At 46.0% G+C, this 14,631-nt stretch overlaps 1 protein-coding gene across 9 annotated transcripts in view; it reads right to left on the bottom strand.

Annotated features, from left to right (window-relative positions):
• Positions 1-14,631, bottom strand: part of LOC115132127 (receptor-type tyrosine-protein phosphatase U-like) — a 310,999-nt gene that overhangs the window by 43,980 nt on the left and 252,388 nt on the right. For 4 of the 9 annotated variants that reach the window (XM_065020406.1, XM_065020409.1, XM_065020410.1 and 1 more), the window contains exons 16-20: positions 13,795-13,824; positions 12,872-13,032; positions 11,653-11,840; positions 2,263-2,335; positions 1,956-2,032 (exon numbers count right to left, since the gene is read on the bottom strand). In XM_065020406.1, the coding sequence (XP_064876478.1) occupies positions 1,956-2,032; positions 2,263-2,335; positions 11,653-11,840; positions 12,872-13,032; positions 13,795-13,824 (529 nt within the window). The remainder of the gene's footprint in view (positions 1-1,955; positions 2,033-2,262; positions 2,336-11,652; positions 11,841-12,871; positions 13,033-13,794; positions 13,825-14,631) is intronic. The other 5 variants (XM_065020407.1, XM_065020411.1, XM_065020414.1 and 2 more) reach the window with 2 other exon arrangements.

Raw genomic sequence — 14,631 nt, 5'->3', positions numbered from 1 at the left:
ACGGAACAGTAAGTGCTACACTTTTACTAGGATACATACAACCCTCCTCAGAGACCCTCCTCAGAGACAACCCAAATCAGAGACAGGGTGCTGCTTTTCCAGTCGTCGTCCCCCCCATTCAGTCGTCCCCCCCCCCCCATTCATCCCCTTCTCCTCCTCACATTAATCATTTAGTATGGCATCTGAGGGCGGGTTAACCTAGCAGGAAGGCTAGTCAGGGGTCCTGCCACAACACGCAGGCAGTGGTGTAGACAGCCCTAACAATGATGCAGGTGTCCTCACAGAGCCCATGTGCTATTGACACTTTCAGATAGAACAACAGAGTCTGGAACCAGAGCCCTTACACTCTCCATGAGCTCTAACACAAAACCTTCCCCTTCACCTCAACCTACTGAGTCAGCGCTCATTTTATCTTTTTATTTTACTTTTCCTTTTCTATCCATTTTAGCTTCTCTTTTCTAGTTATTTCTTTCTCTTAAATCTTCTTTTGTTAAACAACACAATAGTGAAACAACTAATCAATGAGGGAGACGAACGCAGTAGAACGCTGTACGCTATTTCCTGCTCTGATTGGGCACTTCACTGAACAGGCTGTGTTCAACAAAGAGAAATAATTGCTAAAAGAGGTTTTTGAGACTGCCACCTTTACCTGACCTGTGTGCATATTCAGCAATGCCTCCGCATACACACACACCCACACAGCCACACAGCCCACACCCACACACACACACACACACACACACACACACACACACACACACACACACACACACACACACAAGCTCAAGCACACAAACTGGATATTCCTCCAACACTAGCTACATCACTAGCTGTACAGCTTTGACACAGAGCTGGAAGAGATAGTATCTGGGATGAGGTATGAACTGGTACTGGGCTTGGTTTCCTGAATGAGAGTCACTGGAGCTGAACAGGTGAGATCCCGACTAACTGATCACCAGATGAACAGGATCAGTCTTTTGATATCATCAGACAGACAGAGAGACGCAGCTCGGAGTCGACTTAGGAGAGCTTTTGGACGAGTCGTCAGCTGTCACAGAGGACAAAGAAACTCCTAGCTTATAGGTTCTTATAGGATCTTATGGAATCTTATGGTGTTGCTGACACGATATCTATCTCAAATCCCATGTCCATTCCGGTACCCCCTGCGATAAAGAGACAGGACAATGCCAGGACGAGGGGACAATCCTCTTTAAATGGATATCCTCGCTGTCACATTCTTAGACACAATGTACTGGCCCGCCAACTGAGGCCAGCCAAAGAGAGGGTTTTTGGGAGAGACTACCTGTAAACACACAGTAGAGTAGGAGTCTCTCACTTCTCCTGCACTGGGCCATACACACAACACAACTCCCCCAGGTAGATACAGATACAGGACAATACACTGATCAGATTCTAGATGTCACATCCTCACACACTTTGGACTGGAGTTCCTATAGACTAGACTAGATACTGTACAGTAGCCTGCCAGCTTTGGCCAGCCTACAAAATGCTGCTGGGATAGACTACATTACCCAAGAGTCTCTCCTTCCTGTGGCCAGCCTTCAGACATCTGCTGAGAGAGACTACATTAACCCCTCCTTTAGCACTTCTCTAGCACTGGGCCAGACACACAGCTCTCACGGGAGGGATCGGGAATTAACAATACAAAGTTAGCATTACAATTAGGCATGAGAGTCATCTCTGCAGCAGTTGTCACACAGCTATCACATTGCAATAGAGTAAAGCCAACTTTCGTGCACATGCATAGACGCTGTGGGGATGCTCACAAGTGCAGCCTCTTACATCGTAAGTCACTGCAATATCTTTGGTTCCCACAGCTGATCGTACAGCTGAGTCTCAGTTTAAGGAGCAACTGTGGGCAGAGACAGTACAGACTGGAGTTGGGGGGCAGGAGAGAGGGAGAGAGAGCAGGAGAGGCAGAGAGGGTAACTTACGTCTATGTAGTTGGCATTGACATAGTCAGAGTTGGGGTCTGCTAGAAGGGAGTGCAGCTTGACTCGATGACGATCATCTACAAGGGAGAGGGACGTTTATGTCAGCTTTATTTAACCAGGAAGTCAGGTTCAACAAAACAAAGCTTTTTTTTTTAAGTAGTGGTTGTTAATAGCAACTGACTTAAGGACAGGTTATAATTAATACAGTAATTGTGAACACATTTAAGTTCCAGTAGCTTTCATGTAAATGCTCTTCCATACATGACATACCGCTCCATTCTAGAGCGAGGGTCTGAACAGTACTTACGCCCCAGCAAACTGTCATGTCTCCCTTTAGTCTTGTCCTTCTTCTTGGTGACATCCCATCCATCAAAGAAGCTCTGAGAAGAGATGGAACAAGTGGTCACAAAGACAGTGAGATATTGTTAGCATACAGGCCCGTGTCATCACCAGATTTAAACAACACAGTGAAATACTTAGCTTGGTTACTGGAGTGTTAAATACTGCTAGAGCACAAGGGACACACAGTGTGTCATCAGATGAACGTCTCCTTAGCTTTGTTACCTCATTTAGAGTGTCACCCTGAGGTTCTCTGATTAACTTCATCATATTCACTGCTCTTATTTCTGACAGGCACGACATATCTATAAGAGCATGGTGAGGAGAAGAAGAGGCTGAGAGACGACACCCGGCTATGAAGGGCGGATATGGCCTTGAGGGGGAGAGGAGAGGAGATGAGAGAGGAGAGCATCCAAGAGACGAGAGGAGGAGGAGAGGAAGAAACGGGGAGGACAGGAAAAGACGGGGATGAGAGGAGGAGAGGAGAGGAGAGGAGAGGAGAAGAGAAGAGAGGAGAAGAGAAGAGAAGAGAAGAGAAGAGAAGAGAAGAGAAGAGAAGAGAAGAGAAGAGAAGAGAAGAGAAGAGAAGAGAGGATAGGAGAGGATAGGAGAGGAGAGGAGAGGAGAGGAGAGGAGAGGAGAGGAGAGGAGAGGAGAGGAGAGGAGAGGAGAGGAGAGGAGAGGAGAGGAGAGGAGAGGAGGAGGAGAGGAGAGGAGGGAGAGGAGATGAGAGGAGGAGAGGAGATGAGAGGAGGAGAGGAGAGGAGATGAGAGGAGGAGATGAGAGGATGAGAGGAGAGGATGAGAGGAGAGGAGATGAGAGGAGGAGATGAGAGGAGATGAGAGGAGGAGATGAGAGGATGAGAGGAGAGGAGATGAGAGGAGGAGATGAGAGGATGAGAGGAGAGGAGATGAGGAGAGGAGAGGAGATGAGAGAGGAGAGGTGAGGAGATGAGAGGAGGAGAGGAGATGAGATGAGAGGAGGAGAGGAGGAGAGGAGAGGAGAGGAGAGGAGATGAGAGAGGAGAGGAGATGAGAGAGGAGAGGAGATGAGAGGAGGAGAGGAGATGAGAGGAGGAGAGGAGGTAAATAAGCAGGCTTGAGTCCCTCTCATTCCATACGCATGGAGAGTAGGCCTGCCTGCAATCCAAGTGCTTTATAATACCTTGGAATCAAAGCGCTACATTTGTGATAGATGTTTATGGCACAATATACACAATCTGGCAGAACAGCGAGATACAATCTATTGAATCTAAATCAACTTTATGAGAGAGAGAGAGTAGAGACTAGAGAGTAGGGAGAGAGCGAGAGAGAGAATGAGTGACTGAGTGAGCGTGACAGACGTGTTTGCGAAGGAACACAGGGATTTCCACAACACATGGAGTAGCCAAACTCTATTTTGGTGTCCAATGGTACATTTGAATGCTGAATTGTAATTTCAAATAGCAGCTATCACAATCATAACACTGCTTTTTAATCACACTTTTACAGAGTTAGTTTCAACAGCTGTTGTACAATACGATATAAAACACAAGAACATTTTCATTTTGACTGCACTGGGCTTTTAAAGAACCCTGTAAGAGTCTGTCGACTTCCATGGGCTTCAAGCTTCCTTTTAACCCCCTAGAGTCAATTGACGCACCGGTGCAGTGACATAATACAGTGACATAATACAAAAATCCCCATCAAAATCCATCCGTTTAATCTGAGATATCTGGGTTTTTGCATTAGATGTGTCTCAATCTACCGCATCCGTCATGAACGTTGGCAGAGTTGGAGCGGTGTTTGTCAGACCACGAGACATCCCGAAAATCTGTCTTCTCGCGAAAATGTCTGTAGCGTCTGAACGGTTGGACCTATGATTCTAAGCAGACATATGGCAATGTTTCAATCTGGTCATACTATGGATCATTTAGCCATTTGGTTTTGAATTTTAGGACCCCTTTAGGTATTAAAAAAATATATTTAAAAAATGATTTGAGAAAATGTTGAATTTGGCCTTTACTACCATAGCCCAGAGAAATGCATTGAATAGCACATTCATAAATGGAAAAAAAGACAGTCAAGTGTATCATAAGAAACCAGGTTTTGAAGTGTTTGTCCTGTCTCAATCTACCGCATCCGCTGATATTGCACTTCTGCATCTGCCGTGAAAGATGGCAGAGTTGGAGAGATGTTTGTCAGACCGTGAGATATCCTGAAAATCGCTCTTCTCACAAACACGTCTGTAGCATCTGAACGGTTTGACCTGTGTAAAGGGGAGGCTCTGACGAACACAATGGTGGTCTCTGTTTTTCTCTACGACCCCCACAAGTGTCAGTCTATGTGTCAACTTCTGTTTGTAGCCTCCGAACCATTTGGGATACAAACTAATGTGACATTACTGTGGAAAGGGGAGATTCTCATGAACATATCCTCACAATTGTCATAGGACTCTTCTGAATGTAACCAGTACTGGTTGAATTTATTTTTATAGAAGGATGAAGGTTGTTTTGTGCCTTAAATACAGTATGTGTAAAACAAAACAATATATTTCCTGAGATTTCGGATATCTACTAGATATAGGACTAACATTTCAGAACCTTGTTTCTTATGATACATTTTTTGACTGTCTTTTTTACCATTTATGAATGTGTTATTTGTTGCGTTTCTCTGGGCTATAGTGGTAAGGCCAAATTCAAAATGTTGTCAAATAATTTGAAAAATGTATTTTTTGATACCTTAAGGGGTCCTAAAATTCCAAATCAAATAGCTAAATGATCCTGGTATGATCCACAATGCCATATGTCAGCTTGTATCAAAAATACAAACAAGATCTTTAGTTTACTTGTACGGATGTGAGACCATGGACATACAGTACCAGTCAACAAATTCAAGGGTTTTTCTTTATTTGGACTATTTTCTACATTGTAGAATACTATTGAAGACATCAACACTATGAAATAACATATATGGAATAATGTAGTAACCAACAAAGTGTTAAACAAATCAAAATATATTTCATATTTGAATTCTGATTAGACACCCTTCGACTTGATGACAACTTTGCACACCCTTGGCATTCTCTCAACCAGCTTCACAAAGAATGCTTTTCCAATAGTCTTGAAGGAGTTCCCACATATGCTGAGCACTTGTTGGCTGCTTTTCCTTCACTCTGCAGTCCAACTCATCCCAAACCATCTCAATTGGGATGAGGTCGGGTGATTGTGGAGGCCAGGTCATCTGATGCAGCACTCCATCACTCTCCTTGGTGAAATATTTTTGATTTGGTTACTACATGATTCACTTTTTTGGTTACTACATGATTCCATATGTGTTATTTCATAATGTCTTCACTATTATTCTACAATGTAGAAAATTGTAAAAAAATAACTGGGCTTGACATGTGAAGGCATCAACTCAAGTACTGCTCGAGAAGTTGTGACTCACAGGAGCTTGGAATGAACAGCCAATCATATTGCTGAAATACAAAGAGCATGACATTTCCGCATGTAGTCTTCAATTGTAGACTGCAACAGAGCACTGGAATTCAATCCACTGGCCCAAAACTTGTTTTTACCGGTCCCAGGCCAGCGTTAATGTCAGACCCTGCACACAAAATGTAAAAAGGAATGAGCCAGAAAACAATAGGCTAAGTGGATTTCAACTCATCATTACCACATTATACGGGACGTGCAAAGTCATGCTCTCTCCTGCAGTGTAAAGAAATTTGACTGCAACAACAGTGCACGCAACACACCCAGGTTCCAAGAGGCAGGACAGCAGTATTTCCCAGGCCTAACTCCCTTTGTAACTGACAGGCCCTTGTCCTATCATTTTTTTTAAAAATGTAACCTTTATTTAACTAGGCAAGTCAGTTGAGAACAAATTCTTATTTTGAATGACGACCTAGGAACAGTGGGTTAACTGCCTGTTCAGAGGCAGAACGACAGATTTGTACCTTGTCAGCTCGGGGGTTTGAACTTGCAACCTTCCGGTTACTAGTCCAACGCTCTAACCACTACCCACTATTCTAGTGGGCGAGGGCTATGCAGACGTTTTTCTGGCTAGCGAATTGAAAAGTACCATCGTTAATTTAAGTGGAAAAAGTATTAGGCTGAAAATGAGTCCAATCAGGTGTATGGCCGACAGCCGGCACTAGTGGAAAACCCTTTAGAATGGCGGCGGTAGCGTCCATGTTGTGGCACGTTCACGCGTTCCAACGCTAAGTCAGGCTTATCTCCTGGCTGCTTTACCGGGCACATCCAGGCGCTCCAAACCTGGCACACTAAGACCCTCATCAGCTCCGGCCCAATCGCAGCGTGGGGCGGCCGTCCACCTACAGCGCAGGGACAGGGGCAGCATGCTGATCAGAGGATTACACCTGCACCGCGCTCCTACACAGGTAATACCATACCTAATCCTGTTTAGAGAAGACATGATGCCTCTCTCGTTCTTCTTTTCTCTCCTTCCCTCTTTCCTTTTCACTTTTCTTCTCACTCTCCTTACGGCAGAGCGTGACTAACATTGAACCAGCCTATAGACAGACTTTTTTGCACGCCTATATCATGCATCAGGGTCTCAGCTGCTGATTGTCAGAAGGAAATTCTCTTTGTTTCAATCAATGTTCTTTATCTCCCCTGAAGCCCCGAGGAATGATGCCTGAAGCCCCGTTGAAATGATGTCAACTGGTTCTAATCCAGTGATGAATATAAATCATTGTTGTAATCTGGTTTGTAATGACATCCTTTCAACCAGTTTTGCCTGCTGGGCAGAAGCCCCGAGGAGGATTGGATCTAACCTGACAGTCTAACCAGTTGGTTGTAATCTGGTTATGGCTATCTGACTTCAGCCTTGTTCTATCTAGCCAGTCTTGAAGCCCTGTAGTGCCATTTATAAACTCCCACAGTCCTTTGCGGCATGCCTGATCAATGGCCGCCTCAGCAGCCCAGTGGGAAATAAGGGTTATGAAGTCCTACAGCATTCTCACACTGATACATACATCACACGCACACACAAACACACACACACCAGTCTCCCACTGATCTTTCCTTCATCTCCTTTATTTCTCCAGGCGACAGACTGGACTAAGGGAGCAAGATGGGAGGAGAGGGAAAGCGATGGAGGAGTGAAAAAGCAACCATGGTATTGATTTCAGAAAGGGGAATTTGTTGGGCCCTCGGGAGGTTACTGAATCGAAAAGCACATCTGGAATCCTGGAGGTTTGGATTCAGGTAAAAATAAAAGCTAAATGTTACTGGGTGAATAGAGGGATTTGGAAGTAAATCACAAAGAGAACAATAAATTTTTTTTGAAAGCCATTTAATTAATATACTCTTGGTAAAAATACAAATAGATCTGAAAGAGATATGAGCAGAATGAAATAGCTTTACATTGAGAGATGGTATAAAACAGCCACTATAGGTTTATATTGAGAGATGGTATAAAACAGCCACTATAGGTTTATATTGAGAGATGGTATAAAACAGCCACTATAGGTTTATATTGAGAGATGGTATAAAACAGCCACTATAGGTTTACATTGAGAGATGGTATAAAACAGCCACTATAGGTTTACATTGAGAGATGGTATAAAACAGCCACTATAGGTTTACATTGAGAGATGGTATAAAACAGCCACTATAGGTTTATATTGAGAGATGGTATAAAACAGCCACTATAGGTTTATATTGAGAGATGGTATAAAACAGCCACTATAGGTTTATATTGAGAGATGGTATAAAACAGCCACTATAGGTTTATATTGAGAGATGGTATAAAACAGCCACTATAGGTTTATATTGAGAGATGGTATAAAACAGCCACTATAGGTTTATATTGAGAGATGGTATAAAACAGCCACTATAGGTTTATATTGAGAGATGGTATAAAACAGCCACTATAGGTTTATATTGAGAGATGGTATAAAACAGCCACTATAGGTTTATATTGAGAGATGGTATAAAACAGCCACTATAGGTTTACATTGAGAGATGGTATAAAACAGCCACTATAGGTTTATATTGAGAGATGGTATAAAACAGCCACTATAGGTTTATATTGAGAGATGGTATAAAACAGCCACTATAGGTTTATATTGAGAGATGGTATAAAACAGCCACTATAGGTTTACATTGAGAGATGGTATAAAACAGCCACTATAGGTTTATATTGAGAGATGGTATAAAACAGCCACTATAGGTTTATATTGAGAGATGGTATAAAACAGCCACTATAGCTTTACATTGAGAGATGGTATAAAACAGCCACTATAGGTTTATATTGAGAGATGGTATAAAACAGCCACTATAGCTTTACATTGAGAGATGGTATAAAACAGCCACTATAGGTTTATATTGAGAGATGGTATAAAACAGCCACTATAGGTTTATATTGAGAGATGGTATAAAACAGCCACTATAGGTTTATATTGAGAGATGGTATAAAACAGCCACTATAGGTTTATATTGAGAGATGGTATAAAACAGCCACTATAGGTTTATATTGAGAGATGGTATAAAACAGCCACTATAGGTTTACATTGAGAGATGGTATAAAACAGCCACTATAGGTTTATATTGAGAGATGGTATAAAACAGCCACTATAGGTTTATATTGAGAGATGGTATAAAACAGCCACTATAGGTTTATATTGAGAGATGGTATAAAACAGCCACTATAGGTTTACATTGAGAGATGGTATAAAACAGCCACTATAGGTTTATATTGAGAGATGGTATAAAACAGCCACTATAGGTTTATATTGAGAGATGGTATAAAACAGCCACTATAGCTTTACATTGAGAGATGGTATAAAACAGCCACTATAGGTTTATATTGAGAGATGGTATAAAACAGCCACTATAGCTTTACATTGAGAGATGGTATAAAACAGCCACTATAGGTTTATATTGAGAGATGGTATAAAACAGCCACTATAGGTTTACATTGAGAGATGGTATAAAACAGCCACTATAGGTTTATATTGAATGCTGCTTATTAAAATAAGCCCCCAGCAGCAGCCTACTGAACACACAAGCCATTGGACTCAGAGATGAGAAATGATATTAAAATGCCTTCTGTCTCCAAAATTACATCATTGAATCCCAAAGGATGCTACAACATCTTCATTCTTTACTCTCTCTCTCTCTCCCCCTTCCCAGACCCATCCATCCCTCCCTCCCTCCTCTCACCGCATACTCCTGTTTGAATCCGTATCCCTCCCTCTCTCTCTCCCCCTTCCCAGACCCATCCATCCCTCCCTCCCTCCTCTCACCCCATACTCCTGTTTGAATCCGTATCCCTCCCTCTCTCTCTCCCCCTTCCCAGACCTCTCCATCCCTCCCTCCCTCCTCTCACCTCATACTCCTGTTTGAATCCGTATCCCTCCCTCTCTCTCTCCCCCTTCCCAGACCCCTCCATCCCTCCCTCCCTCCTCTCACCCCATACTCCTGTTTGAATCCGTATCCCTCCCTCTCTCTCTCCCCCTTCCCAGACCTCTCCATCCCTCCCTCCCTCCTCTCACCTCATACTCCTGTTTGAATCCGTATCCCTCCCCTCTCTCTCCCCCTTCCCAGACCCCTCCATCCCTCCCTCCCTCCTCTCACCCCATACTCCTGTTTGAATCCGTATCCCTCCCTCTCTCTCTCCCCCTTCCCAGACCCCTCCATCCCTCCCTCCCTCCTCTCACCCCATACTCCTGTTTGAATCAGTATCCCTCCCTCTCTCTCTCCCCTTCCCAGACCTCTCCATCCCTCCCTCCCTCCTCTCACCTCATACTCCTGTTTGAATCCGTATCCCTCCCTCTCTCTCTCCCCTTCCCAGACCTCTCCATCCCTCCCTCCCTCCTCTCACCCCATACTCCTGTTTGAATCCGTATCCCTCCCTCTCTCTCTCCCCTTCCCAGACCCCTCCATCCATCCCTCCCTCCCTCCTCTCACCTCATACTCCTGTTTGAATCTGTATCCCTCCCTCTCTCTCTCCCCTTCCCAGACCCCTCCATCCATCCCTCCCTCCTCTCACCCCATACTCCTGTTTGAATCCGTATCCCTCCCTCTCTCGCTCCCCCTTCCCAGACCCCTCCATCCATCCCTCCCTCCCTCCTCTCACCTCATACTCCTGTTTGAATCTGTATCCCTCCCTCTCTCTCCTCTCTCTCCCCCTTCCCAGACCCCTCCATCCATCCCTCCCTCCCTCCCTCCTCTCACCTCATACTCCTGTTTGAATCTGTATCCCTCCCTCTCTCTCCCTCTCTCTCCCCCTTCCCAGAACCCTCCATCCCTCCCTCCCTCCTCTCACCTCATACTCCTGTTTGAATCCGTATCCCTCCCTCTCTCTCCCTCTCTCCCCCTTCCCAGACCTCTCCATCCCTCCCTCCCTCCTCTCACCTCATACTCCTGTTTGAATCCGTATCCCTCCCTCTCTCTCTCTCCCCTTCCCAGACCCCTCCATCCATCCCTCCCTCCCTCCTCTCACCTCATACTCCTGTTTGAATCTGTATCCCTCCCTCTCTCTCCCTCTCTCTCCCCCTTCCCAGAACCCTCCATCCCTCCCCTCCCTCCTCTCACCTCATACTCCTGTTTGAATCCGTATCCCTCCCTCTCTCTCCCTCTCTCTCCCCTTCCCAGACCTCTCCATCCCTCCCTCCCTCCTCTCACCTCATACTCCTGTTTGAATCTGTATCCCTCCCTCTCTCTCCCTCTCTCTCCCCTTCCCAGAACCCTCCATCCCTCCCTCCCTCCTCTCACCTCATACTCCTGTTTGAATCCGTATCCCTCCCTCTCTCTCCCTCTCTCCCCCTTCCCAGACCTCTCCATCCCTCCCTCCCTCCTCTCACCTCATACTCCTGTTTGAATCCGTATCCCTCCCTCTCTCTCTCCCCTTCCCAGACCCCTCCATCCATCCCTCCCTCCCTCCTCTCACCTCATACTCCTGTTTGAATCTGTATCCCTCCCTCTCTCTCCCTCTCTCTCCCCCTTCCCAGAACCCTCCATCCCTCCCTCCCTCCTCTCACCTCATACTCCTGTTTGAATCCGTATCCCTCCCTCTCTCTCCCTCTCTCTCCCCCTTCCCAGACCTCTCCATCCCTCCCTCCCTCCTCTCACCTCATACTCCTGTTTGAATCTGTATCCCTCCCTCTCTCTCCCTCTCTCTCCCCCTTCCCAAAACCCTCCATCCCTCCCTCCCTCCTCTCACCTCATACTCCTGTTTGAATCCGTATCCCTCCCCTCTCTCCCCTCTCTCCCCCTTCCCAGACCTCTCCATCCCTCCCTCCCTCCTCTCACCTCATACTCCTGTTTGAATCTGTATCCCTCCCTCTCTCTCCCTCTCTCTCCCCCTTCCCAGACCCCTCCATCCATCCCTCCCTCCCTCCTCTCACCTCATACTCCTGTTTGAATCCGTATCCCTCCCCAGTCTTCATCTGGTTGATGTGTTGGAGGAGGTCTGCCACCCTGACCGCGGGGTGAAGTTGACCCGTGTGGTACGGAGAGCTCTTCCTACGACAGTGGCGTCGAGGGGAACCACCCAACAGGCTGCTGGACTCGTTCACTGAACTCCTCTGTTCGTCTAGAGGAGACATACACATGCATTAACACGGCTTGCACGCAAGACACACAAACACACGAAGATGGATACCCAGACATATACACAAAGACGGACGCAAATGTACATACACACGTGTTAACCATTACACAAAATAACATATGTTATATAAGTGCCAGTATATGCTATTCTATTCAAGTGTGGGCCTCAGTGAATGACTGAAGGTCAACCTCCAACTGCTCAACACAACACTAAACTGACACTCTGCTCAGCCCGTCAGGCAGCTCAAGGAAAAGCATGTATCTCTATGGAGACATATTGTATGTATGTATTGACTGGCACGACAGAATATTTCAATCGTCAGAGAAGAGACAGACCGAGAGAGAGAGAGAGAAAAAGAGGAGGACGGATATTCACAGAGAAGTAAACACAGCTAGAAAGTCTGAGAAACTGAAGATGGTACTTTATCTTAGCAGTGTGTGTATACAGGGCACAGAGGGAACAGGCTGTAGCCTAGAGAGTGTACTTGAAAGTGTGTATATACTAGGTGGCATAGAGTCTACACACTAGTGTACTTGACAGTGTGTGTATAGAGGGCACAAATTGTAGCCTAGCTAGTGTACGTGTAGCAGGATATATTCTGTGGTGCAGGGAGTAGAGCACCTGTCTCTGCACAGCTGGAACATTGTATTTACCCCTCCTTCAGCTCTCTCTGTCTGTCTGTCTCTCTGTCTCTCTGTCTCTCTCTCTCTGTCTCTCTCTCTCTGTCTGTCTGTCTGTCTGTCTGTCTGTCTGTCTGTCTGTCTGTCTGTCTGTCTGTCTGTCTGTCTGTCTGTCTGTCTGTCTGTCTGTCTGTCTGTCTGTCTGTCTGTCTGTCTGTCTGTCTGTCTGTCTGTCTGTCTGTCTGTCTGTCTGTCTGTCTGTCTGTCTGTCTGTCTGTCTGTCTGTCTGTCTGTCTGTCTGTCTGTCTGAGTAGGAGGCACAGGGTTAGCCTACAGACTAATATACTATCAGCTGTACTCTCTCTCAGGGCTCATGGTGTTTGTGGTTCTTACTCCGTGTGTTGCAGGCATGGGCGTCCATGAAGGAGTTAGCGGTGCGCTCATCCTGCTGCAAGGTGCTCTGCTCTGTCATGCTGCAGTCCAAAGAACCTAGCTTCCTGGTCTTCTCCTGACGGTACGACATGGCTGCCTTGTTCAGCGCTACATTCTTCCTGCTGCGGAGAGAGGAGGAGAGAGGAGGAGAGGAGAAGAGAGGAGGAGAAAGGGGGAGAGGAGGAGAGAGGGGGCGAGAGGAGGAGAGAGGGGGAGAGGAGAAGAGAGGAGAAGAGAGGAGGAGAGAGGAGGAGAGGAGAAGAGAGGAGGAGAGGAGAAGAGAGGAGGAGAGAGGAGGAGAGAGGGGAGAGAGGAGGAGAGAGGGGGAGAGGAGGAGAGAGGATGAGAGAGGAGGAGAGGAGAAGAGAGGAGGGAGAGAGGGGGAGAGGAGGAGAGAGGAGGAGAGAGGGGGAGAGGAGGAGAGAGGAGGAGAGAGGGGAGAGGAGGAGGGAGGAGGAGAGAGGGGGAGAGGAGGAGAGGGAATATAAAAGGAGGGTAGAATAAGAGAGAGATCGAAATAAGGAGACAGCAAGGAGATGGGGAAACGAGTGGAGGGGGAGTTGAGGTCAAGGAGAGGGAAACGAGTAGGAGGGGGGTTGAGGTCAAGGAGATGAGATTGGAAGGAAGGAAAAACATGAGGGATTGAGTCGAGGAGAGGGAGATAAAGGAAGATTTTGTGATAGTAGCAGGAGGCCCAGAGAGAGCGAGAGTGTGAGAGAGAGAGGGAGAGAGAGAGAGGAGAGACATGAGAGGTATATAGGGGATGAGGTGGAGGAGATGCTTATCTCCTATGAGTGTCATCTTCCAGGGCTACAGAGGGAAAGCAGGTGAAGGTTGCGCCAGAATGAAAGGGTGGAGGGAGAGACTAGGGAGGAGTCACTTACGGGTAGTAAGAGTAAGAATAGAAGTCCCTTCTGATTAGCATGGAGAAAGGAGGAGAGGATAGATGAGGAGAGAGAGAGAGAAGAGAAAGAAAACAGAGGTGAAAGGAGGAGCCATGGTTAGTGAGGTGGCCTTCCACAAGGCAAAATAAAAATGTCCATTATTAAATGTTGAAATGTACAGGTAATTGCCAAAATAATGGAAACGCTTGAGTGAAATGGAAAAATGGAAATGCTTGAGGGATATAAAGTATATTGAAAGAAGGTGCTTCCACACAGGTATGATTCCTGAGTAAATTAAACAATTAACTTCCCAGAATACTTGGGGTCATGTTTAAAAATGCTGGGCAGGGCCATTATTTTGGCTAACATGACTAATTCCCCAGCTATAGGTTGACAGAGCACGAGTGGTCACTGAATGGTTTGATGAGCATGAAAATGATGTAAACATGCCATGGCCGTCTCAGTCAACAGATCTCAAACCAATTGAACACAATGACAGATTCTGGAGTGACGCCTGAGACCGCGTTTTCCACAAGCATCAACAAAACACCAAATGATGGAATTTGTCGTGGAAGAATGGTGTCACATCCCTCCAATAGAGTTCCAGTTGCTTGTAGAATCTATGCCAAGGTGCATTGAAGCTGCTCTGACTCGTGGTGGCCCAACGGCCTATAAGATGTTTATGTTGGTGTTTCCTTTATTTTGGCAGTTACCTGTATATGAATGGTGGAAAGGCAAGCGACCATGGAGTACCAGATAACATGTAGTACAACTGTGTGGTGTGATGCCAGGGCAACAACCTCTCCCTCAATGTGAGTAAGACAAAGGAGCTGATCG

Source organism: Oncorhynchus nerka, linkage group LG7 (assembly GCF_034236695.1).
Source record: "Oncorhynchus nerka isolate Pitt River linkage group LG7, Oner_Uvic_2.0, whole genome shotgun sequence".
Taxonomy (NCBI): Eukaryota; Metazoa; Chordata; class Actinopteri; order Salmoniformes; family Salmonidae; genus Oncorhynchus; species Oncorhynchus nerka.
The sequence above is the reverse complement of the archived record's forward strand: the minus strand, read 5'-3'. Positions and strand labels throughout refer to the sequence as shown.